At 38.6% G+C, this 22,694-nt stretch overlaps 1 protein-coding gene across 2 annotated transcripts in view; it reads left to right on the forward strand.

Annotated features, from left to right (window-relative positions):
- The window catches only part of FBXO11 (F-box protein 11), a 72,039-nt gene that overhangs the window by 47,963 nt on the left and 1,382 nt on the right, over positions 1 to 22,694 (forward strand). For both annotated transcript variants that reach the window (XM_017837839.1, XM_017837840.1), the window contains exons 8-22: positions 1,471 to 1,577; positions 1,667 to 1,778; positions 6,706 to 6,812; positions 6,898 to 7,035; positions 15,711 to 15,928; positions 16,245 to 16,330; positions 16,412 to 16,506; positions 17,527 to 17,649; positions 17,751 to 17,836; positions 18,196 to 18,272; positions 18,386 to 18,529; positions 19,447 to 19,557; positions 20,665 to 20,772; positions 22,060 to 22,168; positions 22,561 to 22,659. In XM_017837839.1, coding sequence (XP_017693328.1) covers positions 1,471 to 1,577; positions 1,667 to 1,778; positions 6,706 to 6,812; positions 6,898 to 7,035; positions 15,711 to 15,928; positions 16,245 to 16,330; positions 16,412 to 16,506; positions 17,527 to 17,649; positions 17,751 to 17,836; positions 18,196 to 18,272; positions 18,386 to 18,529; positions 19,447 to 19,557; positions 20,665 to 20,772; positions 22,060 to 22,168; positions 22,561 to 22,659 — 1,720 coding nt within the window. The remainder of the gene's footprint in view (positions 1 to 1,470; positions 1,578 to 1,666; positions 1,779 to 6,705; positions 6,813 to 6,897; positions 7,036 to 15,710; positions 15,929 to 16,244; positions 16,331 to 16,411; positions 16,507 to 17,526; positions 17,650 to 17,750; positions 17,837 to 18,195; positions 18,273 to 18,385; positions 18,530 to 19,446; positions 19,558 to 20,664; positions 20,773 to 22,059; positions 22,169 to 22,560; positions 22,660 to 22,694) is intronic.

Here is a 22,694-nt window from a genome sequence, read left to right on the forward strand (position 1 = left end):
GTTTTATTGTGTTTTAGAGCATCCAGTGTAAAGTGCAATTTTTCTGTGCCACTTTAAAAGAGAACACAATTCTGATATTGATTTATGGCTCTTATATCCTGTTAGGGCCTCTATTTTCTAGTTTTGGTTCACCTGCAATACTGTGGTGCTGTTCTTTTTCATATACTGAAATACGCTCGTGTATACCAGTGCATTTGCACCATGGTGAATATATAGAAATGTTATCAAGCCACAGAAAGATGTTTTGTATGATGACAGAACTCCTCATCAAAGCTTCTTTTAGTTATGGAGTACTAAGTGAATAGTGGTATGAAGAAGAGCTAGACTACCTTAAAATATTTGCAGCTCTGCAATAGTGAAAGCAGAGATCAGGCTTTTAGATAGTGAGAACAAGCTGGATAATGATATAAATGTTGCTTCATTCTGACTGACACCTTTCTGCCAGAGAGATAAAGAACAGGACATACCACTTGTCTGTACTAGTGTCAACAGACAGCAGAAAAGGATCTGCTCATGAGAAATCCTGTGCGTAGCCTCTTCAACAAAATACAGAATTTAGGGCAAATACCCGGTCATGTTTGTGTGTCTGGAGTGGGGAATGATTTGAAATTGCTCTCAGATAGGTTGCCTGCTATAGAATGTGAAACTTTATATTTTATGCATTGAGGAAGGCTGCTTCTAACTTGCATAGTTAATGAACGATCTTGCTTGTGAATGAGCGTCATTGAATTGATTCCAGTGCAAGGTTGTTGTTAACTCGTGCTCCCTCTGCCGGCTCTTGCCATCCCAATGTAAACATCGCCTGCCTTTGGATTAAGGATAAAGAATCAAGCAGAGCCTCTCTGGTAGCACAGGAGATCAAATGGCACATTATGGCATCTTGCAAGTGAACCAGTCTGAAACCTTCTGTACATACTTGCAGTAGTGTAGTTCAATCCAGTTTAATAAGACTTTTTTTTTCACCCCTGAAGAATAATGAGGATATCAGTTCAAAACTCTGAATCCTACATTTGAGAAGTATGGGGAGAGGTCACTTGTAGGTCGTGAGCAGATTACTAAATAGTGGTTCAAATTAGTGATGGAATATATGATTTTAGCTTTAATGAAAGGGTTTAGAATACCAAAATAAATTGTGCTTGGAACAGAATTAAAGTGGCTCTAGCCTAGTGCCTCATGCTTAAACTGCTAATTCAGTTCATCATAAGTAGTAGTCAAAAACTAGCTCTGTACAAGAGAAGGTTTTTCTCCTGGTACTGCATAGTAAATTAGTGCCAGATTGTGTTAGTTAAAGACCAGTTTCTTCATTGTCTTTGAAACTTTCTTGTTTAAGATTCTTCTTACATGAAGACTGTTTATGTGCCAACAATAGCGTTAATTTCCTTTGTTACTTTGAACAGAATTCTGTAAATCTTTTGAGGATTTTTTTTTCCAGTGGCATAAACTAAGACTTACTAATTGTTTTCTTTACAGCACCTGGAAAAGTAGCAGATAAAGTTATAATAGAAAACACTAGAGATTCCACCTTCGTTTTTATGGAGGGTTCTGAAGATGCCTATGTTGGATATATGACAATCAGGGTAAGAATCTCAAACTTCAGCAGCTCTTTTAAAAGTTTTAAGGCCTGAGCAATTGAATGTAACATTTCTGTGTTTTCTTCCTTTTTCAGTTCAACCCTGATGACAAATCTGCTCAGCACCACAATGCTCACCACTGCTTAGAGATTACCGTGAACTGCAGTCCAATTATAGATCACTGTATTATTCGAAGTACTTGTACGGGTTAGTGGACTTTTTGTCATTTGAAGAAACACACAAATTGAGTATGATCACTGTTGGCATATTTCACTTTCTGATGCAGGTGTTTAATACATGTCTGCAAGCCTTACTTGCCTTGAAATGGCACTATTAATGACTTCTTTGTGTCCAAAACCTTTGGTCTTCTGTTTGAATCTGTTTAGACTCTCCGGGCAATTGGTTTAAAACCTGAAAAGTGACAGTTTAAGTAAACTTACCTGGTTTGGGTATTTTTAATTGTAGCTGGCAGGAGGGGGCATTTGAAGGGGGTACACATGGGACATGTACATGAGGTTTGTTGTGATATTCACTGCTGGGATTGATGGCATTAAACAGTCATGAGATGTAAATGCTAAGTTCAGTTCACTTTCCTCTTGAGTGGAATGATTGGACATAGAGTATGAGTACCTGGCTATACAGGCAGAAGTGTTGAAAGACAGGCAGAAGTGTCACCATCAGAGACAATAGGGAATTTATACCACCTAATTTGGGAAACATTAGTAGTTGAGATTCAGGGAAGAACTGGTTGGAATCTGTTGAAGTGGGAAGCTGAATGGCAGTTTAGTCATTGGCAGGAAGACACAACAGTTTGTAATCACTAGACACGAGACGTGTTTGAACACAACCTGATAAATGCAGTTGGAGTGTCAGAAAGAAGTGGTTTGGGAGAATTAAGATACTGAGTCTTTGCCTGGAAATGGCAGTATGAACTTAGATCAGGCAGTTCAGCTAGTGAAAGGGAATGGATCTGTGCAGCAGGCTGTGCGCAGAGGTTGCTCAGCTCAACATAAAGGCGAGGAAAAAAGATCTTCAAACTACATAGAAAAACTACACTTTTCTGGTACAACCTGTGAAGGAGAGAATACTGCAGGGAACCACAATGAGAGTGGTAGAAGGATTCCTTGTCTGTGCCTTCTGGAGAAAGATGGGCTCTTTCTTGGAGATTTCAGGCTATAAAACGCTACCCTTGGTCATCATCTGTTTTACTGAAGGCATATCAGCAAATATATGGAAGTGTTAAAAATAGCAAGAGAGGAACAAAGGACAGGAACTGCTCTCAGTATTTCCATGTTAATGCTAACTACTGGGAAATTGAAGTATATGAAGAAAATTTATTCTGGAACTTCTTATATACCAATATTGGGGACCTTGACAACAAATGAATTAGATTAGTTTCTTGAACCACATGATTATAAAAGTAGTTTGAAGAGCTGCATGGCTTCATATTGAAACGTGCTTACAGATATGCTAGTAGGTCTTGATATTTTGGTGAAAGTTGTTTATTAAAATTAATATTTGATCTTTTTTTATGAACCCTTTTCATTATGGAAGACTTTCTGAGGATTTCGGACTTTTACCCCCTTCAAGACAGTGGGTTTCTGAATGTTTGCTGTATTGAATTGTTGCTTCTTTTCTCCAAAGTTAAAATTTCTGGTCAATTTTGGAGCCTGTGTGGAGGCTGTACTATCATCACTTATTGATTATTAAATTTTATTGATTTTTAAATCCTACCAAGCCTTGCTATAACCTATTCAGGAAGTATTGAGTGTGTGTAAAAAGGGATAAAAAATGGCAGTCTGCCAGAAAAGGCATTTACTGTTTCCAAATCATTGACATCTCTGAAATACTGATCCATAAGCATTCAAAATCTTTCCAAGCACGTTTGATATCCTTTCTGCAGATCTCCTAATTGCATTAAAGCATATGACATTATGTCATATATAAAGGTCTTAATATATGTAACATGTAGAGATACGACCTATGTTAGTGCAAGGGATTTTAGCTGGAAGTCTCCTGCTGCCAGTTCAGAGCATCTTTAAATAAAGTTTAAATGGCAAGATCCTGAGTCTAGAGGTTCTATTGCATCCATTGTGGAAGAAATCTGTGTTAGTCCTCACCTCGATGGATAAAAGTAATAGTGGATGGCACTGTGCCTTTTTATTTTAAATATTGCATAAGTTTGTGCAATCATTATATTTTGAGTAAAGAAAATAAAGCCTAAACCGGTATTATGTGTGTTTGGTACTGCAAAAGGACCAATTTCACACAATAAATACTTCAGTCCAGTGAAGTGAGTGAGAATAAAGATTGCTTTCATTTAAAGAAGCAAAATGTGATAGAGGTATGCTTTTAGAACATCAGACTGGGTTCCTAAAAATCCGTCACTCCTCGGTTGACACCAAAAGAGGTAGAGGGAAGGGGAGTGAAAGCAATTATGAAATACAAGAAAGGAGAAGTTATTAGCAGCTAATGTAAGTAGAGAATAGGAATTGAAGTAAACTGTGGGGACTTCCCCCCAAAATACAAACACCCCATCAAAATACCACCTTACCCCCACAAAGAACTTGATAAACAAGACAAGATACATCTGTCTTTAGAAGAGACCGTGCTTGTGTCTTAATTTGGGGAACAAAGGGACTTTTGGCAGTGATGCTGATCCATCATAGCATGGAAAAATTTGAATGGCAAAGTGTTGTGTAATTTTTGTTCCATATTTAATGAGAATAGGCAGGAATGATAAATGTGCTCATACCCTAGAGGGATAATGAAATATGTTCCACTCTTGACAGTAACCGTGGATGAGGTTAAACAGCTGTAAAAATAGACATTCTAAAATCATGCAGGAGTTTAAAAAGAACTGACCAAGAAATTCTCTGGGCTCCTATTATCTATCAACAGTAACTTGAAACCTGGGTGAGATGGTGTATGTCCTTGGGGGAGGCAGTATGGAGGGAGACTACACAGGATGAAGTATGGCATGACTACTGTCTATTGATCCTGAGTAGAATAATGAGGTAGTAAATGAAGGGGTTTGGTTAATCAAGAATTTAAAATTTATGATTGAATCAAATGATTGTATATTTACAGAAAGTTACAATGGTTGCATCACACTATTAGCATTTTTATTACTTTCTTTGACTAAAAGAAGGCAGCAGTCCCAGTATAATAACATTGATCCTTGAAAAATACTTGACTTCAGCATATAGTGCCTTAAAATATTAGAATTCTACAGAATTACCAGACCACACACCGAATAGATGAAAAATAACTTTCAGGGTAACTATAAATGGCTTTTTTTGTGGTTATTTCAAAGATGACTTCTTGACTTTAAGCCATGTAATGACTTGAAGAAAATAAATAAGATGCATATATTGATGAGACTTCTAGAGAATGAGGACTTTATATTTTAGAGTATTATAGATACAATAAGAATATACTATAACTGTAATCTTATAAATAACCAGGAGGATGGGTTGCTGTGACCTTTTTTGGTAGTTGGGCTGTCAAACACTATTCACGATAGTCTGGACAAGTGCAAAGTTATACACACAACTCACATTTGTTCCTCCTTCTAAGTGATAAACCTCCCTCCTGGAAAGCTGGGAAAAGCTTAGAGAGTCACAGTGGGGGAACTGCTAAATATGAGCCCTCGTGTAGTCGAGTGGCCAAAAGAACTGATGTGATCCTTAGTTACACCTCTGGGAATACTGAGCAGAAATAGAGAGACTGTGTTAACGCCTCTGCTTAGTCCTACTTCAGAATAAAGTGCTCTTTTCTGGTGTCCATAGCAACATGTTCGAAAATTTAGAAACAGTTCAATGAAAAGTCATATAAGGTAAAGCAGAAAAATTCAGTTGTAGTGAAAAACACACTGACTGCAGTTTGTTACTTTGTCAAGGAGAAGGCTGAACGAGAAAATTGCTTGCACTAAACGTGTGTGTGTTGGGTATGGCATGCAGTGGTGTAAAGAGAACCAGTAACTGTGTGCTAAAGCTGGAGGAATTCAGATGAGCAATTAAAGTGTAAATTAAAAGGGAACAGCCCTGTAACCAGCTAACAAGCTTTATGCTGGTTTCTCAGTTGCTGGAAATCATAGAGTCAAAATTAAATGTGTTTCTAAGAGATAACGTGTTGAAGTTCCTGCTACTAGAATTGAATCAGGACTTAATTCAGGGAATAAGTGTAGTCTGTATTATTCATAAGGTCAGACTAGACAATCAAAATAATATCTGTAGGAATTAAAAAAATAAACTCTCTGTAAATGAGGCTGTGAATTATTAAAGTACAGTCTTTGTGGTAATTTGCTAGAAGGATATATGAAAACTTACTAACAGAGCAGGTACTGGCTTGGTTATTTAGGGATGATGTGTGTTACATAGACCAAGTACCCTGAGACAAGGTCTTAGCTTTCAGAAATCACTGTGAATCTGTTGTTGATTTTTAGTGGCTGCAGAATTTATTTTTTTCGTACTTCATGGGATTCAGGGAATTGAGCTGATCTGCTGAAGACCTGAGCAGTTCGAGTCCTAGTTTCCTGAAAAAGGTTTATTTTCTAGGTTATGGTATGGTAGCTGAAATTATTCAAGGAGCTTTGTAACTCAGCCAAGAAGAGACCTGTTGTTTCCTGGTGTTTTGTCTACTTGAGATTGTGCATTTGTGTCCTGCTCGTCTCTGGTTAGACAGTGTGTCTTTGTATGCTACAAAATTATTATTTGTTTGGCCTCTTTGAAGTACTGAGTTATGAAAGTTTAAAGGGAAGTAAAAAAAGCAGTAATTAGCATAGAAATTTTTTCTATTTCTGTTGCCCTTTATTGTGGTCAGTATACAGTGGGTCTAATGCAGGGAAATAAATGAGAACTTTCATAAGCATGAATTATTATATAAACCATTGTCCTTGCAGATGTATAATCGTGGCAGGGTGATTTTTAAAGCGACTCCTACCGTGATTTTTGCATCTGCAAAATGATGACATTAGTGTTTTTCTGCCAGTGTCTTGCAATGTTTTGGCACTGGCCACACTGAATCTTTTTTAAATATCAGTTCACACTAACTTTTCTTGCGAAAGCACTGCCAGACTATTTATAAATACACTGTGCTTTGAAGCTATGGTAACTGTACTGTTTTCTTCCAGTTGGCTCTGCAGTATGTGTTAGTGGCCAGGGAGCTTGTCCTACTATTAAACACTGTAACATCAGCGACTGTGAAAATGTTGGACTTTATATTACAGACCATGCACAGGTAATTTTCTATATGAATTTCTTTACTTTGATAAAATTGTTTAGTGTTCTTGATTCCTGTCTTAATTTACATTTTTATTTCCCAGGGAATATATGAGGACAATGAGATATCCAATAATGCATTAGCAGGGATTTGGGTTAAAAACCATGGAAATCCCATTATCAGACGGAATCACATTCACCATGGACGTGACGTTGGAGTTTTCACTTTTGACCATGGCATGGTAACGTATATGTTTTCTTTTGAAGAAAGGAATACAGATGTTGTGTAACTGAAGCCTTCACATTTTGCCTGTCATTGAAGAAATGTTTAAAAAAACATGCTTTTACTTATGAACAGATACTTTAAAATATGCCTGCTGGTGTTCTCTTGCCCTTCAGTGGGAGACTTCACTTTAAAGACAATTTTATCTGAAGGAGGTTTAAGCAAGCTTTTTGCAGTTGATTGGCAGCCTGTTACATTGTATTATGTTACAGTGACAAAATACCTCTTGAAATAGGATGTAAATGGTAGGCTTACATTTATGCTTCATTCTTTTCCCTTTGAAATGGAACAAAAAATAAGGTACTGGAAGATTTAGAAATGAAAAAACATGCTCTGTGGAGACTTAACCTTATTTTAGTGTTAAAACTCTGAAACAACTTCTCTGGGAAGAGGGACTTTTGTAGCATGGAATTAGTTGTGGAATTTTGAAACAGAATTTCATATCAGAATTCAGATCCTCTTTCATAAAAATGTTTGTTTGTGTGGGGTGAGGGTGATAGCTTCCCAGTACATGTAAAGTAGTGAGTGATAAGATTGATAGCCCTTGAAGTAAACAGAATGGATTTTTGCCACTGAAATAAAAGATGATTATTTGCTGATTTGTTTTAAGAAAATATTCTGCATGACTGCTAAACAGTGCCAAATCATTGTTTCTCCTGCTTGAATGACAAACTCCCAATTTCCCCCACCCAGCTGATAAAATGAGCTGTTTTCTTCTGGTCACTCTTAAAATGACCGATTTTTAACGATGCTTTCCATAGGGTGCAAAAGCTCTTGATCCACAGGTGTAAGAAATCAGGAAAGGAAGGAAAGAGACCAGCATGGCTGAGTTGAGACCTGCTGGTAAGACTCAAGGCCAGGAAAAAAATGAACAGGCAGTGGAAGCAGGAACAGGTGACCTGGGAAGAGTATAGAGACACTGTCCAATTGTGTCGGGAGGGGGTCGGGAAGGCCAGGGTGTGCATGGAGCTGAACTTGGCAAGGGATGCAAAGAGTATCAGGAAAGATTTCTACAGGTATGTCATCCAGGAAAGGAATGTCAAAAAAAAAACAACCCCACCGATGAGCAACACTGGTAACGAGATGAGGAGAAGGCTGAGGTACTCAACAACACTTTGTCTCAGCTTTCACTGGCAGTCTTTCTTCCCGCACCCCTTGAGTGGATGAACTGTGAGGCAGGGACTGGGGGAACAAAGTCCCTTCCACTGTAGGAGAAGATCAGGTTCATGACCACCTGAGGAACCTGAACATATCCAAGTCTATGGGACCTGATGAGTTGTATCCCAGAGTCCCAAGGGAATTGGCTGATGTGGTTGCCAAGCCACTCTCCATGATATTTGAAAAGTCATGGCAGTCACGTGAAGTCCCTGATGACTGGAAGAAAGGAAACCTTGCACCCAGTTTTAAGAGAGGGCAGAAGGGAGGATCCTGGGAACTCCTCACCCCTGTGCCTGGGAAGATCATGCAACAGATCCTCCTAGAAGCTCTGCTAAGGCTCGTGGGAGACAGGGAGAGGTGATTTGGGACAGCCAGCGTGGCTGCACCAAGGGCAGGACCTGCCTGACCAACCCAGTGGCCTTCTGTGGTGGAGTGACATCAGTGGACAAGGGAAGGGCTACAGAAGCCATTTAACTTTTGCAAGGCCTTTGACACAGTCCCCCACAACATCCTTCTCTCTAAATTGGAGGGATGTGGATTTGATGGATAGACTGTTTGGTGGTGAGGAATTGTTTGGATGGTTGCATCCAGAGGGTAGATGCCAACGTCTCAATGTCCAGATGGAGATTGGTGACAAGTTGTGTCCCTCAGTGTCTGTACTGGGACTGGTACCATTCATCAGTGACATGGACAGTGGGATCAAGTGCACCTTCAGCAATTTCCAACCCAGATCTCCTGAGGTTTTTGATGAGAATTGGCAGAGTGGAAATAGTATTAACAGAAAATCCACTGTGGACAGAAACTAGTGAGACCTTTTTCCTTCTCATCCAGTTTGCTGTGGAGGTGGGGATGAAGGATCGAGGCAGTGCTTAGTTGTAGCTGTTGGATTTGCGGTTTTCTGGTTTCAGTGGAAGGTAAACAGGTCACAGAATGCTGCTATTTTTGCTGCTGGCATAAAATCTTCTTTCCAGTGGAAGGTGAGAAACGTGATGGGATTCTGCTGTTAGGTGCCTCTTTTCTGCTCTCGTAGTTACCTCTTAAAAAGCATATTTATTCTGTGTTGGGCAAGATTGCACCAGTCCAGAAGAATGCCCAGCTGGCAGCCTTCTGATGGATTGCTCTACAACATTTTCTGTTCTCTAGAAATGTAGTTGTTTGACTATTTTGCAAAGAGTGGTGACAAACTTAAGATGTTATGTCTTTGTTTTATATTATTTCATTGTTTGGACTGTATTGAGCTGTACTAACATATTATACAAGCACTACTAATCTGCTTCAGTGGATACATGTATCCATACATCCCTCCAAGACTTAATCTTGGAAAAATTTAATGAAGTGATTTCAGCTATAGAAAAACTGGTAAGGGACAGTGCTTCAGTAACTCCTGGAGGAGAGGTGTCTGTGTGTAGGCTTGGGTTAATTGGAAAGTCTGGCTAGGAGCTGCTTCTTGTTTAATACTAAAGTATAAATATGAAATATATGAATACTGAAGTATTAAAAAAAATTAAAAGCCAGGCTGAATTCAGTTTATTAGTTTTAAATAAAAGTGTATTTGATCTGTTTTCTTACCGATGAAAAGCCTGTTTCAGTGCTGTGATCAGTGTGATATCACAAGCAAAATGGAATAGAAATAAATGTTTCTGTTTTGTTCAGAGGAAACACTAGCACATTAAAAAGAACCTGTGAATAATATTTATCTCAGCTGCAAATATTATTGAAATACTTTGTATTCATAAACTCCTTTGAAAGATTCTGCGCTCCCATCTCAAAGTCTGCTTTGGCATCAGCCTCTCTTATGCATCGTGCCTAGTGATAGAGTTAATGAAATTACATCATTGGTAATATTTACATACTCATTAAGTGGCAAAGTGACATGGTATCTTTCAGATACAAATTCCATATACCTAAACAAATCAGTGGCTTTTCTACATTCATTTCTCTCGCTTCTCTTCTGTTACTTTGTGGGATATATTTATTTTTTTTATGTTGCTTGTGACCGTGAAGTGGGAAAAGTACATTCCAGTGCTGAATTCCTACCCTACACGTTCTTTTCCCGTGGGTTTCTGTGCTGAAGTGCTGGCTCTGAAAGGTTCAAGAGTGCTTTGTTTTTCAGTTTTTGAGTTTCATGTTCTCAGACTGTTCTTTGTGTTTTGATACTTGTAGGATCTTAACCTCTTATTTCTAAACTGGCAATATCCTGATGTTTGCCTTAGTGCTGTGTGGAAGGTTTAACAAGCAGGCATTAAAAATGCAGCATAACGTTGACAGCCCTCAGTGCCTCACCCCGACCTCTCCTGCAGTTGCCTGAGACGAGTTACCAGACATCTGTCATAAATTGTATTTAGTAGTTGTATACCAACAACAGAGAAGTTCCAACTTTCTGTAAGAATGAGCATAGTTTTACAGTTTAAAGCTGAGATCTAGGCATAATAGTCTTCGTTTTCATTGCTCCCAAATGAGAACCACAAAACTCACTATTACTTGGTTGGGGTTTTTTCTGATGAAATAAAAGTATGGCAGCATGTGTCTGGGTGATTTTAACTAGTTTACAGCTCAGTCTTTTAAGTACTACAGATCATTTTAAAGAAGTGTGTATATAAGTAAAAAAAAAATTAGGCATATGCCAGTTTCTATACAGACTACATTAAAACTCGATTGGCCTTTTGCTGTGCACTAAAAGCAAAGGGTTTGTTTTTGCATCTTGGATGTGATTTTCTTTATGTTGCATTTGAATTTTTATGAAATGCACCAACTTTCAAATAAAGACCATTCCAGGCTTTGGGAGACAAATTTTTATAAACATATTTTTTCTGTTGTCAGTCACATTTCTAATTGCTATTTGATTAAATTGGCACAGAGTCAGATACTCCTAAGCAGTTAATTTTTTTTCTGTCTTGATCTCCTGTTGTTTGTTTGTTTGTTTTTCTTTTCTTACCCTTTTGGGAATACCAGCGTTAATAAATATTTAGGAAGCTTGCACAGTTATATTTTTTTTTCTTCAAATATCTGTGTTGTTCAAATAGTAACATGAAATACCTCTGTATTTCTGTAATGTTGTGATCTTTGAGATAGAGAAAGAAAAAATAGTCCTTTTAGAAATAAATGGGGGGGAAATTGCTCTGAGAAGAAAAACAGCAAACAAAATCCCATCATTTTTAAAATTTTAAGCAGTGTTTGTTAAACTAGATAACATGCAGAAAGAAAAAAAACATCAGAGTTCAATTACTGTGTTTGTCTTGATGTAAAAAGTCTTCTGAGCTTGTCCAACTGTTCAGGAGCCCATCTTTGTCATCACATCTTTTTCTGTTCACTGTGTACCTGTGAGAACATCAACATTATCATTCCTGTGGTGTTTGTTTGTGATTGCTTTACCTGCTCAGATCCTAACAGGCTGCAGCGGTGCGTTCTTGCCCACGCTTTCTGTCACTGTAGCTGTCATCTTGTGCACACAGCGAGTGCTTTGCCTGGCATTTTAAATAAATCTGATGTGCAGAGCTACTTTTTAATAGCTAGGATTTTTCAAGCAGAAAGCTACTACTAAGGTATTTTGATTTTCCTTACACTTGGTATTTTTGTGTAAGTCTGTAGTACTTTTTCCACATGTCTCCTGTATTCCTTTTCCTTATTAATCATAAAGGCCTCTTTTTCTTTGCAGTCCTGGCACTGCCAGGTGATGTGTCATCCAGACTCTTCTTCTGCTAAGTGATGATAACCAGAAACCACCACAAAGCACAAGCAAAATACCCAGTACACTTGAAAATGAGTCTTAGAAGGAGGTGAAGGCAGTATAAGGCTTGCAATCCCTCTATGCAGGGGAGGGATATTGACCTTCCTGACCTTAATAGCTTCCTGGCAGAGTCTCCATAAAGGATCTGGGCTTGAGCTGCCTGACAGCTGGACAGAGCTTAAGAGCTGTGTGTTGGGCAGACTGTGTGTGTGCTGTGAGACAGAAGTGGTAAGAAAGGAGCAGGCTGTGTCTGATGGTGGTACTGGTTATAGCTGGAGCTGACAGTAAGCTTTGTGGATAATAGATCATTTATCTCCATACTTGGAAACAATTTCATTATTAGCTTTCCAAAGAGGAAATGTTGTCTGAACCCATATATGATTTCTTGGGATCCAGAAGTCCATCACTAGACATCTTTGAGAGGCTACAGTTCAAAGGCACAACAATGCTTTTTGAAGGGAATTAGCTCTGGTGGTTGAAAAGATAACAGGGATTGCCAGGGTGCGTCTTAGAGACTGAAATAAGTTTTAGCCCTCCCTAGGTGATGAATTTGGGCCAAAGAAGTTGTTGGTATCAACAGAGGATGGCATAGGAAATAGGAAGTCTGGGAATGAGAGCATGTGTTTCTGACAAACAGCAGTTCTGTTGTTTTGACTGAATTCAGTTTAATAATGATGCACACAGGTAATGGTCAGACATGATCTCAAAAGTTTTAGAAGTCCACTGGGTTTAACCATGACAGCTCAAAGCCAGCAGTTCAGCTTAAGCTGACTCCGATTGAGCTAGAGTGGGTTCTTTAATGCAGTTTCTTTTTATAAATATTGAATGTTACAGGATCTTACCTAGCAGAAAGCCTTGACTTTCTGACCCAGCAGTCAACCTTGTAAAATTATCTGACATAAAGTTTTAGTTTATTTTATTCTTCCTCTTTGTAGGAGCATTTCCCTCACAGAGGCTTAACAGCAGATTCTCATTTTTTTCTGATTCAGCGGTCCAACATTTTTTAGAGAAAGTAGAAGAGCAGTCATTGTGAAGGTTCCATTTTCTGCTTTCTGAAGAAATTACACTTGTACTCTGCTGTCAAGTGATGTTATGGTATTCTTAGGATGTAGTGGGTAGAGCACAGTGTATCTACAGGTACCTCTTCTGTTCCTCCCTGAAGTTGCATGTTACATAGATACACTGGGACACAAGCAGAAGGGAAGGAGCCTTCTCTTTCACTTAATTTCCAAGCAAGTTAAAAAGCTACAGAGTATATGGTATTGTTTTCAAGAATTAAAAGTATTTTAGCCAAAATTTCCATACTGTTAAATAACAGTGCTTTCTGAAGCTTGTGGAGATACTGCAGACCACATGATAAAGGCTCTATTTGTTTGCAGCCTTTACGTGGCATCCTAAATGGCTGTGATGAAGTGCACTTGAAATACTTCTTTTCTTTCATCATGGTGCCATCATTTGGCCCTCGAAGGGAGGGTGATGTGTGAAGTATTTAAAAAGATATCAGACCATGTTTAGTAATATTTTAATTGAAATTATGTATTCCATTAAGAGAATCAAGCTTGCCTTTATGCCAAATTATCTTACTCAAGTTTCTCTGAGGGCTTCATTTTAGGTGAAAATGAGGAAAAAAAGTGTTTCCTTTTGGGATAAGAAGTCCAAAAGACTGCCTCTTGGCATGAAGGTGTATTTCTGAGGAGATTTTTAGATTCCCCAGTCTGTTAGCATTTAGCTTCCTTGAGAACTCTGAAAATATCTTGACTCACTTAGGATTGGATTTCTTCAAAGTCCTAGAAAAAAACGTATTCAGAATATTGACAGAAAGTAGTCATCTTCCATTTGACTTTTTTATTTGTCACCCAGAGGAGTCGGGGGAGCCAAGCTGTGCACATGGAATAGTACTTTTTTTGGAGAATGTTTAATCCATGCAGTGTCTTTCCTGGCTGCAATCCTCAGAGTAGAGAGAAGTGCATGCTATCTTGACTTCCTCATTCAACTGGATGTATTTCTGCTTTTTTGTAATCAAAATATGTTTGATGGAGTCCCATAGCAATTCACAGCACAGTGAAACAGGTTGCTGACTACCTAGGCTGGAAGTAAATTGAGTAATTTCCACATGATAACCAGTAGAAGCGCCAGGCTTGAGGTGTTCCGGGTGGTAGATCTTGTGAGTACAAACACTGGAATCCAGTTACTCTGAGCAGTGGCAGGAATTGTGCTTTATTTTTAGTTCAGAAATATAACAAGTCTCATGATGAGTGAGTCTAAATGACTTAGGTGGCTACAGGAAAAAGGGTGTTTGGACGAGGTGCCTGTGGGGGTGACAAAGATCATTGAAAGTCATGACCTTTCCTTTTGGGTCAGATGTTTTACCTATATACCTATAATTGAATGTTATCAGTTCATCAAACAGGTAATCTTTTTGCATTATGAAGACTGGTACTGCTACAACTACAGGTGGAATCATATAGATTGTTTACACTATAGAGGGCTTTGCAGGGCACAGAGAGACAGACATCTAGGAGGAAAGAAAGAACTGAGACTGGTTCACTTGATCTTTCAACCGTGTGTTCTTGGATGGAAGGGACAGTGCAGTTTCAGTTGTTTGTCAGCAGCAGAGTCCTGCTCTGAACGTCATGTGCTCTGTTGTTAGTCCTGCTCTCTGCAGCTGCTTGCTGGAGGTGGTCTGTGTTAGAGCTTTCAAGAGCTTGCATCTAGGCCATCCACAGATTAAAACATATCACTCGGTGGTTGTCTACCATCTCCAGTAAGAGGTGCTTCCTGTCTTTCAGTTGTTTAATATCTGTTGTTTCAGTTGGGCAAAATGGGCATGAAATACCATTAAAGTTCACCTCAAGAATAGGTTGAATTTGAGTATCAAAATGCTCTGAGACCGTTTCAGAAAAATGCTCTCAAAGGACTGACACAATTCCTTTGCAAGGTCCTGGAATGCATTAGAATCGGAGAAATCATTGGGCAGAAAACAGCTGTTTTGCCAGATTAATTTTCAGATGGACCAATTAATTGTGCTGCTATGTGAGTGCTTGTTGGCATAGAAGGAGTGTGCTGGGGATGGATTTGTGCAATGGCCTTTGTTTATAATGCACTTGTTTAAATATTGTTCTGTTGTAGGTTTACTGCTACTACTGCAGTGCCTTAAGTGGAAGTGCATACCATTTAAAAAAAGGGGAAAAGGGAAAAAAGTTTACCAATTGGCCATTCAGACCAGTCCAGCCCTGGAAAAATTACTGAACTCCCACCTTCTTATGTATTTATTTTGACTAGATGTTTCAAAGAAGTTTACCACAGTTCTTCATAAATAAACCATATTTTTACCAAATATAGATAGTTCTTGGTCTGAAAACAAGTAGGTAGTCTTCTCCATAGCACTGTCTTCTTTTTGTTGGGCCTGTGGGCTTTATGGCCTTTGAGAGGAGTCTGATCCTCAGGAGCAGCTAAGGTAACATAATACTGAGTCCTGTTCAAGGTACTATATCCAGAATTGCCATTTTTGCTGGGTGTTGCGTGGGTAGTAATAAATAGCAATGCAAACACAGTATTGTTGGGGGGGGAAATGAAATTACATAGTGGCAGTAGTTGTTTTAATTATCTATGTAAGTACTTATGTGTTGTCAGTTTTGGTACTGTTTCCTTTTAAATGAGGATTGTATTTAGAAGGGGGGGAGGGGAGGGAATAGCCTTCATTTTAGAAAGGACTTTTAACCAGGAAACTGCATGTTTTGTGTCCTAAGGGTTATTTTGAAAGCTGCAACATACATAGGAACAGGATAGCAGGCTTTGAAGTGAAAGCATATGCCAATCCAACGGTCGTGCGGTGTGAAATCCATCATGGCCAGACTGGAGGAATCTATGTTCATGAAAAAGGAAGAGGACAATTCATAGAGAACAAAATCTATGCAAACAATTTTGCAGGTGTTTGGATTACCTCAAACAGTGACCCAACAATAAGGTATTGTTTTCCTCATTGATATTTCACTGCTTAGAAGAGATTTGCTGGGGACGGAGGAAGTGCACTTTAATTTCATTTAATTATAATGAACTATAAATACTACTGTATATGTAGAAATGAAATTTCTGTCTGTGTTCAGTTGAACTGCATTTTTAGTTTCTGTACACGCCTGGAGGTAGATCTTTCTCAAAGCAACAGAACATAAGGTCTTTATTTTAAATCTGAGTAGTGTACAGTCCTAGACACTACATACATGTGTAGTATTGTACAGTAGATTAGAACCATTCTTCATAATGTGGATTTTTTTGTTTCCTAGGGGCAATGCAATTTTTAATGGGAATCAAGGTGGTGTTTATATCTTTGGTGATGGAAGAGGCCTTATTGAAGGAAATGACATTTATGGTAAGCTGATTTGCTTGTTACACCTTGAATTCTGAGAAAAGTTAATGTCTAAGTAGTATTAAATAACACTTCTGTTAACAGGTAATGCATTAGCAGGAATACAGATTCGAACAAACAGCTGTCCCATAGTTCGACACAACAAGATTCATGATGGTCAACATGGTGGAATTTATGTAGTAAGTACAACCTCCAAACAGGCTACAAATTTGTCTTTGTTTTATAAACATTAGAGAAGAGTACTCTGTAAAATGTTTGTGCTTAGAATGATTGAGTTTCTTGTGTTCTAAACTAGGTTCATTGTAAGAGGCGGAAGCTGCTGCTGATATTTAAAAGATGAAGGCTTTTATGAATGCCACTAAATTTTTCCTATTACAGAGTAAAATATTTAAAATAGGATAGATTACAGATTTTCATCATTTCTTGGTTAAAAGCTTTTTGAAAAGGCTTAGTTTTCATAGTAGTATGTCATTATTTTTTAAAAAAATAGAAGTCTGCTTAGCTCTTAAGGAGTGTAATGTGTTTACCACTAACCTCAAATAAGATTTTTTTTAATGCCCTCAGGGTGATTTACATTGCAATTTCTGTACAGTTGTGTATTGTAGAAGTGGGGAATAAAGCACAATTTCCAGTGTGTGCAAGGCTCTGCTGACTGAACTGAAAGAGCTGTCAGGTTGCCTTTAGCAATATCAGATTTTGAGAAATATTTGTGTAGCTTTCTGTAAGGTTCAGCTAATGCTGCAGGTGTGCAGCTTCATCTGTTCTAACCAGAACAGCTTCCCCTGACCAAGGACACTGGTGCTTTGCCTCGGAGCCCAAACATGTGGTGGGGATAGTACTGCCAGTTTTTTGTCCTCCTGGTGGAGGGCTGGGTGTAGGTTTAGGAACCACATGCCAGGGCTGTCATGTGAGTGCACAGTGCTGAGGAGCTGCCATGCTGCCAACAGCCAGCAGAGATTTGCAAATACCACTGCAGAGCCTTGGAATATAAGGATTTACATGCAGGGTGTTTCATGGCAGACATAGAAAATCATGATGTGCTGTTTGGGGGGGGGGAGGGAAGGTGAAAAAATGTACTCAAATAGAAAGGAATTACTTTGCTACAGTAAAGAAGCCATGTTGGGGAGGGATGTATACAGCAGGAAAAACAGTACTGGTGATTAGCAGGTTTTCTCAACTCTTAAATCATCTTGATTTAGCATGAAAAAGGACAAGGTGTGATTGAGGAAAACGAAGTTTACAGCAATACTTTGGCTGGAGTCTGGGTGACAACAGGGAGCACTCCAGTCTTGAGGAGAAACAGAATACACAGTGGAAAACAAGTGAGTTTTGCTCTGTGGTTCCAAGAGGGCCACAGAAAAGAAAGTCTGTGGTTTTATGCCTCATTACTTTGGAACTAATAATTTAATTCTCAATGTGTTAGGTTGGAGTTTATTTTTATGACAATGGACATGGCGTGTTAGAAGACAATGACATCTATAATCACATGTACTCAGGGGTTCAGATAAGGTAACATTCTGATTTTATGTCAAAACAGATGTAGCTTGGCTTGTGCTCTTTTGTGTCTTTTTAACTGTTCTTGTCATTTTGTTTATAAAAATAACTTTTTTAAAATCCAGTATATTTGAATACCCTCTGCTTTAACCTACAAGAAAGTTATTACTAATAGAGGCCAAATATTGACTAGAATGTGTGGTGGCCCTTGGAGTCTGTAAAGCTAAAATATATTTGCATGTTTGGAAAGAACCATATTTTACTAAGATTTTTAAGCAGTGAGATCTATGGGCACTTTAGATGCATTTTTAATGTTTGGCCTTGAGATGTAGTAAACTGTTTTAAATGACTTCTTTGCTTACATTTTACTCTAGAACTGGAAGCAACCCCAAAATTAGACGCAACAAGATCTGGGGTGGTCAGAATGGTGGTATTCTTGTCTATAATTCTGGTAGGTTCGTTTTTCATGTTTATCCAGAATTGTTTATGCTCTGCAATGTTATCTCTTATCATCTATTATCCTTCTTGATTTTATTTTTTTTTCCACCCTTCCTTCAATTTCAGGGCTTGGATTTATAGAAGACAATGAAATTTTTGATAATGCAATGGCTGGTGTGTGGATTAAAACAGACAGTAATCCTACACTAAGAAGAAATAAAATCCATGATGGAAGAGATGGAGGCATCTGTATATTTAATGGGGGAAGAGGTAGTTTTTTCTCTTACTGGCATATACTGAATATTCTGGATGAGAGTTTAATTTCAGATTAAACAGTGTCCTCCTTAAAGTGCTCTTTAGAAATGTCGCTCTTGTCTTCTGAAGTAATAAAAGAGTTATAGGGAACATACCCAGATGCTTTTTAGCCTTAATTACATCAGTAATACTGAAATCTGTGGGAGGCAGAGAGGTAATTAATCTCATCCAAGACGACTGTTAGATTGCTGCTTAGGACAGTACTTTTATCCCATCTGCTTTTGTAAGCTTTGCCATTTGACTGAAATACAGTATTGAATTCAAGTCACGTAGCCAAAATCATGCACCTGAATAGTTCAGGTTCTGCCAATGTCCAAGATTTAGGGGAAAAAAAAAAAAAAAAGACAGATCTCTAAGGAATCTCTTGTATACTTGTAAACTTAGAAGTGGTCCCTGTCTGAAATCTCCTGACTTGTGTGTCCTGATATCAGCTTCTCATATTTTGTAGATAATCGCTTGCTGTAAATGAGCTTTAATTTTAAGTTAAGCATTTCAAAGTAATCCTGTCCTGCAATAACAAAAAAATGCAAGTAAAGCTTGGCTTCAGCAGGCTGCTTGTTTTGAAAGACAAGAACAGAAAGGTGTTGGAAAAATTGAAGAGAATTTGGAAAGCAAAAAGACTTAGTTCTCTGTAATGGCGCTTACGATCCCAAATTCTATCCTGTATACTGGAAAAATACACTTCCAAGATTATACACTGCCAGTTACTTTAAAATTGTATCACTAACTTCAGTGCTGTTGGTGGGTATTCTCCAAATGAAAGGAATCAGCAGGGTGATAACAGATGAGATCTTTTGAAAGTATGTCACAGAATGGTTACAGGTCAGGAAATGTTACCAGGCCCAAATGTCTTGTGTGTTGGTCTTTCGTAGGTCTTCTGGAAGAGAATGATATCTTCAGGAATGCTCAAGCTGGTGTTCTTATCAGCACCAACAGCCACCCTGTGCTAAGGAAAAACCGAATATTTGATGGATTTGCTGCAGGTTTGTGTTGTTTAAATCAAATTTGGAAGCGTTGGAGCTTCACAAAGTGTAGGCTCTTCACAAAGCTAACTCTGAGTTTCTTTACACCATGGTATTTAGACATTTTAACAGTGTATTCTAGAAGTCATTTGAGAATTCAGAATATGTTTATAAAAGTCTCTGGAATTAGTAGCATGTTGAGAAGTGATACATTCTCTCTTCTCGTTTTTTTAACGAAATACTTTTTCATTGTTTTATTTTAGAAGTAATTGATAAAGTTGTCTAGGACATATTCATAGTTGATCTGCTGGATGCTGGTTTGAATATTTTATCACTGCTTTAAAACTTAGGAAACTGAGAAAATATACATTTTGAAGAGATTTGAATTGCATGTCAAGTTCAACTTTCTCACTCCATAAACTAGAAAAATTACAAATATAAGTGTTTCTTACTCCAAAAGAGATGAAGAATGTTTAACAGTGATTTTTTGGCAGTTTACTGTTTAATCATTGCAGTTCCATACTTCTTGCATTCCATTCCATTTCAATTAAAATTGCATTCTTGAGTTTTCTCCCATCTTTCTTTCAGAAGAAGCAAGTTTTCTGAGAAGAGCCTCTAAAGGTGTTGTTTCAGTGTGGTGGGGGGGAAGGATAGGTTGCTGTCAAGAGCAGTCCCGGACAAATGACTTGGAAGACACGGGTTACTGATAAAAGCTAAGAGTTAAAGAAATTATTTTAGGTTCCCATCTTGAGAACTTTTTTAGAAAGATATTTTAAAAAGGGTAAGGTATGTGCATAAGAACTTGCAAATGTACATGAAGATGACAGCCTTAACCACCCAAAGATTATATCCCCCTTGAAAATATACATGATCATAGTACCATTTTATTATCAGATAAGCCAGTAGCAGGGTGTTCTCCCAGAAACCGTGCATGCCAGCTGCAGCTCTTTGAAAGGACTCAACAGCAGCATTTGAACCTCAGTTTTATAACAAATTACAGTGCAGTTTCCCCCTGAGTTTATGATGGTTTTAAAAAATAAAGAACACGAGAGAGGTACCAGTGCACAATCACCAAGGATTTAACTTTGCCACTTTCTTTTCTCTTTTTGTTCCCCCGACCCAATAAAGGTATCGAAATAACAAATCATGCGACTGCAACATTAGAAGGCAATCAGATTTTCAACAACCGCTTTGGAGGTTTATTTCTAGCATCTGGTGTCAATGTCACGATGAAAGGTGAGCCTGAGCCCTCCTTGGTTGTGTTTGTTCACTTGCCATTTTTTTCTTTGGTGCTGGGTCTTGGGTTTATTGCACCCTTTGTGGCTTAGATTTGGTACCACCTTAAGCTGAGTTGTGACTGAGAGTTTCAGTGGAAGGTAATGAGCTTTTAGACAGGCACTTTCAAAGGTAGCTTAAGGTTTTGCTATAATATTAAAACTCTATTATTAGCTCTTCTGTCTCAAAATGGCTTCTGAACTTGTTACTGGTCTTCAGCGCATGTCAAACTCCAGTTCTAAGTTAGTATAATGGAAAGTCTTTTCACATATCCAAAAACAAGTGTCCAGTAAAGAAACATGCCTCATTTCACTTTTAGGATCTAAAGGCATGAATATTCACAATCCTAAATCACTTTTTTCAGAAAATACAAACAGTTCACATACATAAAATTCTCATGTATAGTGGGGAAGTGTGCATGAGACAAGATCCAGTTGAAGGAGACAGGAATGATGGTTTGAATGCCAGACTGCTCCAGGAGGTTATTCTAGAAGAAAAAGGTTCACTTTGCAGAATTTTTACATGCTTGGTTTTAGTTGTTAAGTCTCTTCCCATGGATCCTTTACACCACTTAAAACAAAAGCTCTGGCTCCCCATTTCACAGCTCCCAGGCTTCCTGACTGCATCATTTGGTGCTGTGACACTATTGGGAGTGGGCAAAACTAGTTTGAGGTGCACTTCAAGACTTGACACAAGATCTAGTAGCCGAATAACAGAGGGGATTATCAGATTTCCTGTGCCTTGGGCACACCTTTTAATTGCTGGAACTGGTCAGACCTAATTTCCACTTCCACTGTGTTGGTAAGCGCCTCATTCCTAAACCGATGGAGAAAGAGCAATCCTTTTTCTCTTCCTAAGGGCTGTGTAGAAGTCCTTCTGGTAGATGAGAGACCTTTAAACATTCAGGTTTCAGGCTCCTCAGCACAAAACTTAAGCCTGCTAGGAAGGCTTGTGTCTGCAACCATTTATTCACAGGCCACTGCACAGAGTATTTAAATGGAGGCTGTCAGGTGTTTTATGCTGTGTGTGCAGTGAAGAATAGTGTTTCTTGCCTGAGGAATGTACAGCACTCTGGGCATGGGCCTTATGAGCTGGCATCAAGGATTTGATATGTGTAAATGCCAAAACTAAAATGTAGATATAGAACTAACTTGCTAATGGGCCCTCTGCTTCAACACCTCAAGGTAAAAAAAATAAGTCTTTGATCCAGGTGTGATTAGTTCTGGATTTGTTTTTTCCCTCCAACAGATAACAAAATAATGAACAATCAAGATGCCATAGAGAAAGCTGTCAGTAGAGGCCAGTGTTTGTATAAGATCTCAAGCTACACCAGCTACCCGATGCATGACTTCTACAGGTAACAGGTTCTTTCCCATCACCTACAGTAAGGTTTTCAAATAAACGCTCTTTCTCTTCCCACAAGGCCCCTAGAACAGTAGCCATATGTCAGAGAACACACAAATGTGTGTTCTTACTCAGCAGCAACAGGAGGATTGAACAAATTCCCTTTGTCTGGAATTTACTGTGGGCTTGAGGAAAACAGATTGTTACTGTGAACCTCAGCCCGAGAGATCACACAGCACAAGCGTTTTCAACACATGCAACAAAAAGTGTGCTGTGAAATCCAAATTTGCGTAAAAATCCCAAGCTTTACAGCCCTGTGCACCCCCTTCCTTAGTGCTGTTCCGCCCTTTACTGGAGAGCTCGTCGGGTTTTGGCTCATGCCTGATGTGCTGCTTTTCCCTTCAGATGTCACACCTGCAACACCACAGACCGCAACGCCATCTGTGTGAACTGCATTAAGAAGTGCCATCAAGGACATGACGTAGAATTCATTAGACATGATAGGTATGTGTCAGACCAGGGCGTGGGGCTGTGTGGAG

The sequence above is a fragment of the Lepidothrix coronata genome, unplaced genomic scaffold, assembly GCF_001604755.1.
Source record: "Lepidothrix coronata isolate B3197 unplaced genomic scaffold, Lepidothrix_coronata-1.0 Scaffold313, whole genome shotgun sequence".
Classification (NCBI taxonomy): Eukaryota; Metazoa; Chordata; class Aves; order Passeriformes; family Pipridae; genus Lepidothrix; species Lepidothrix coronata.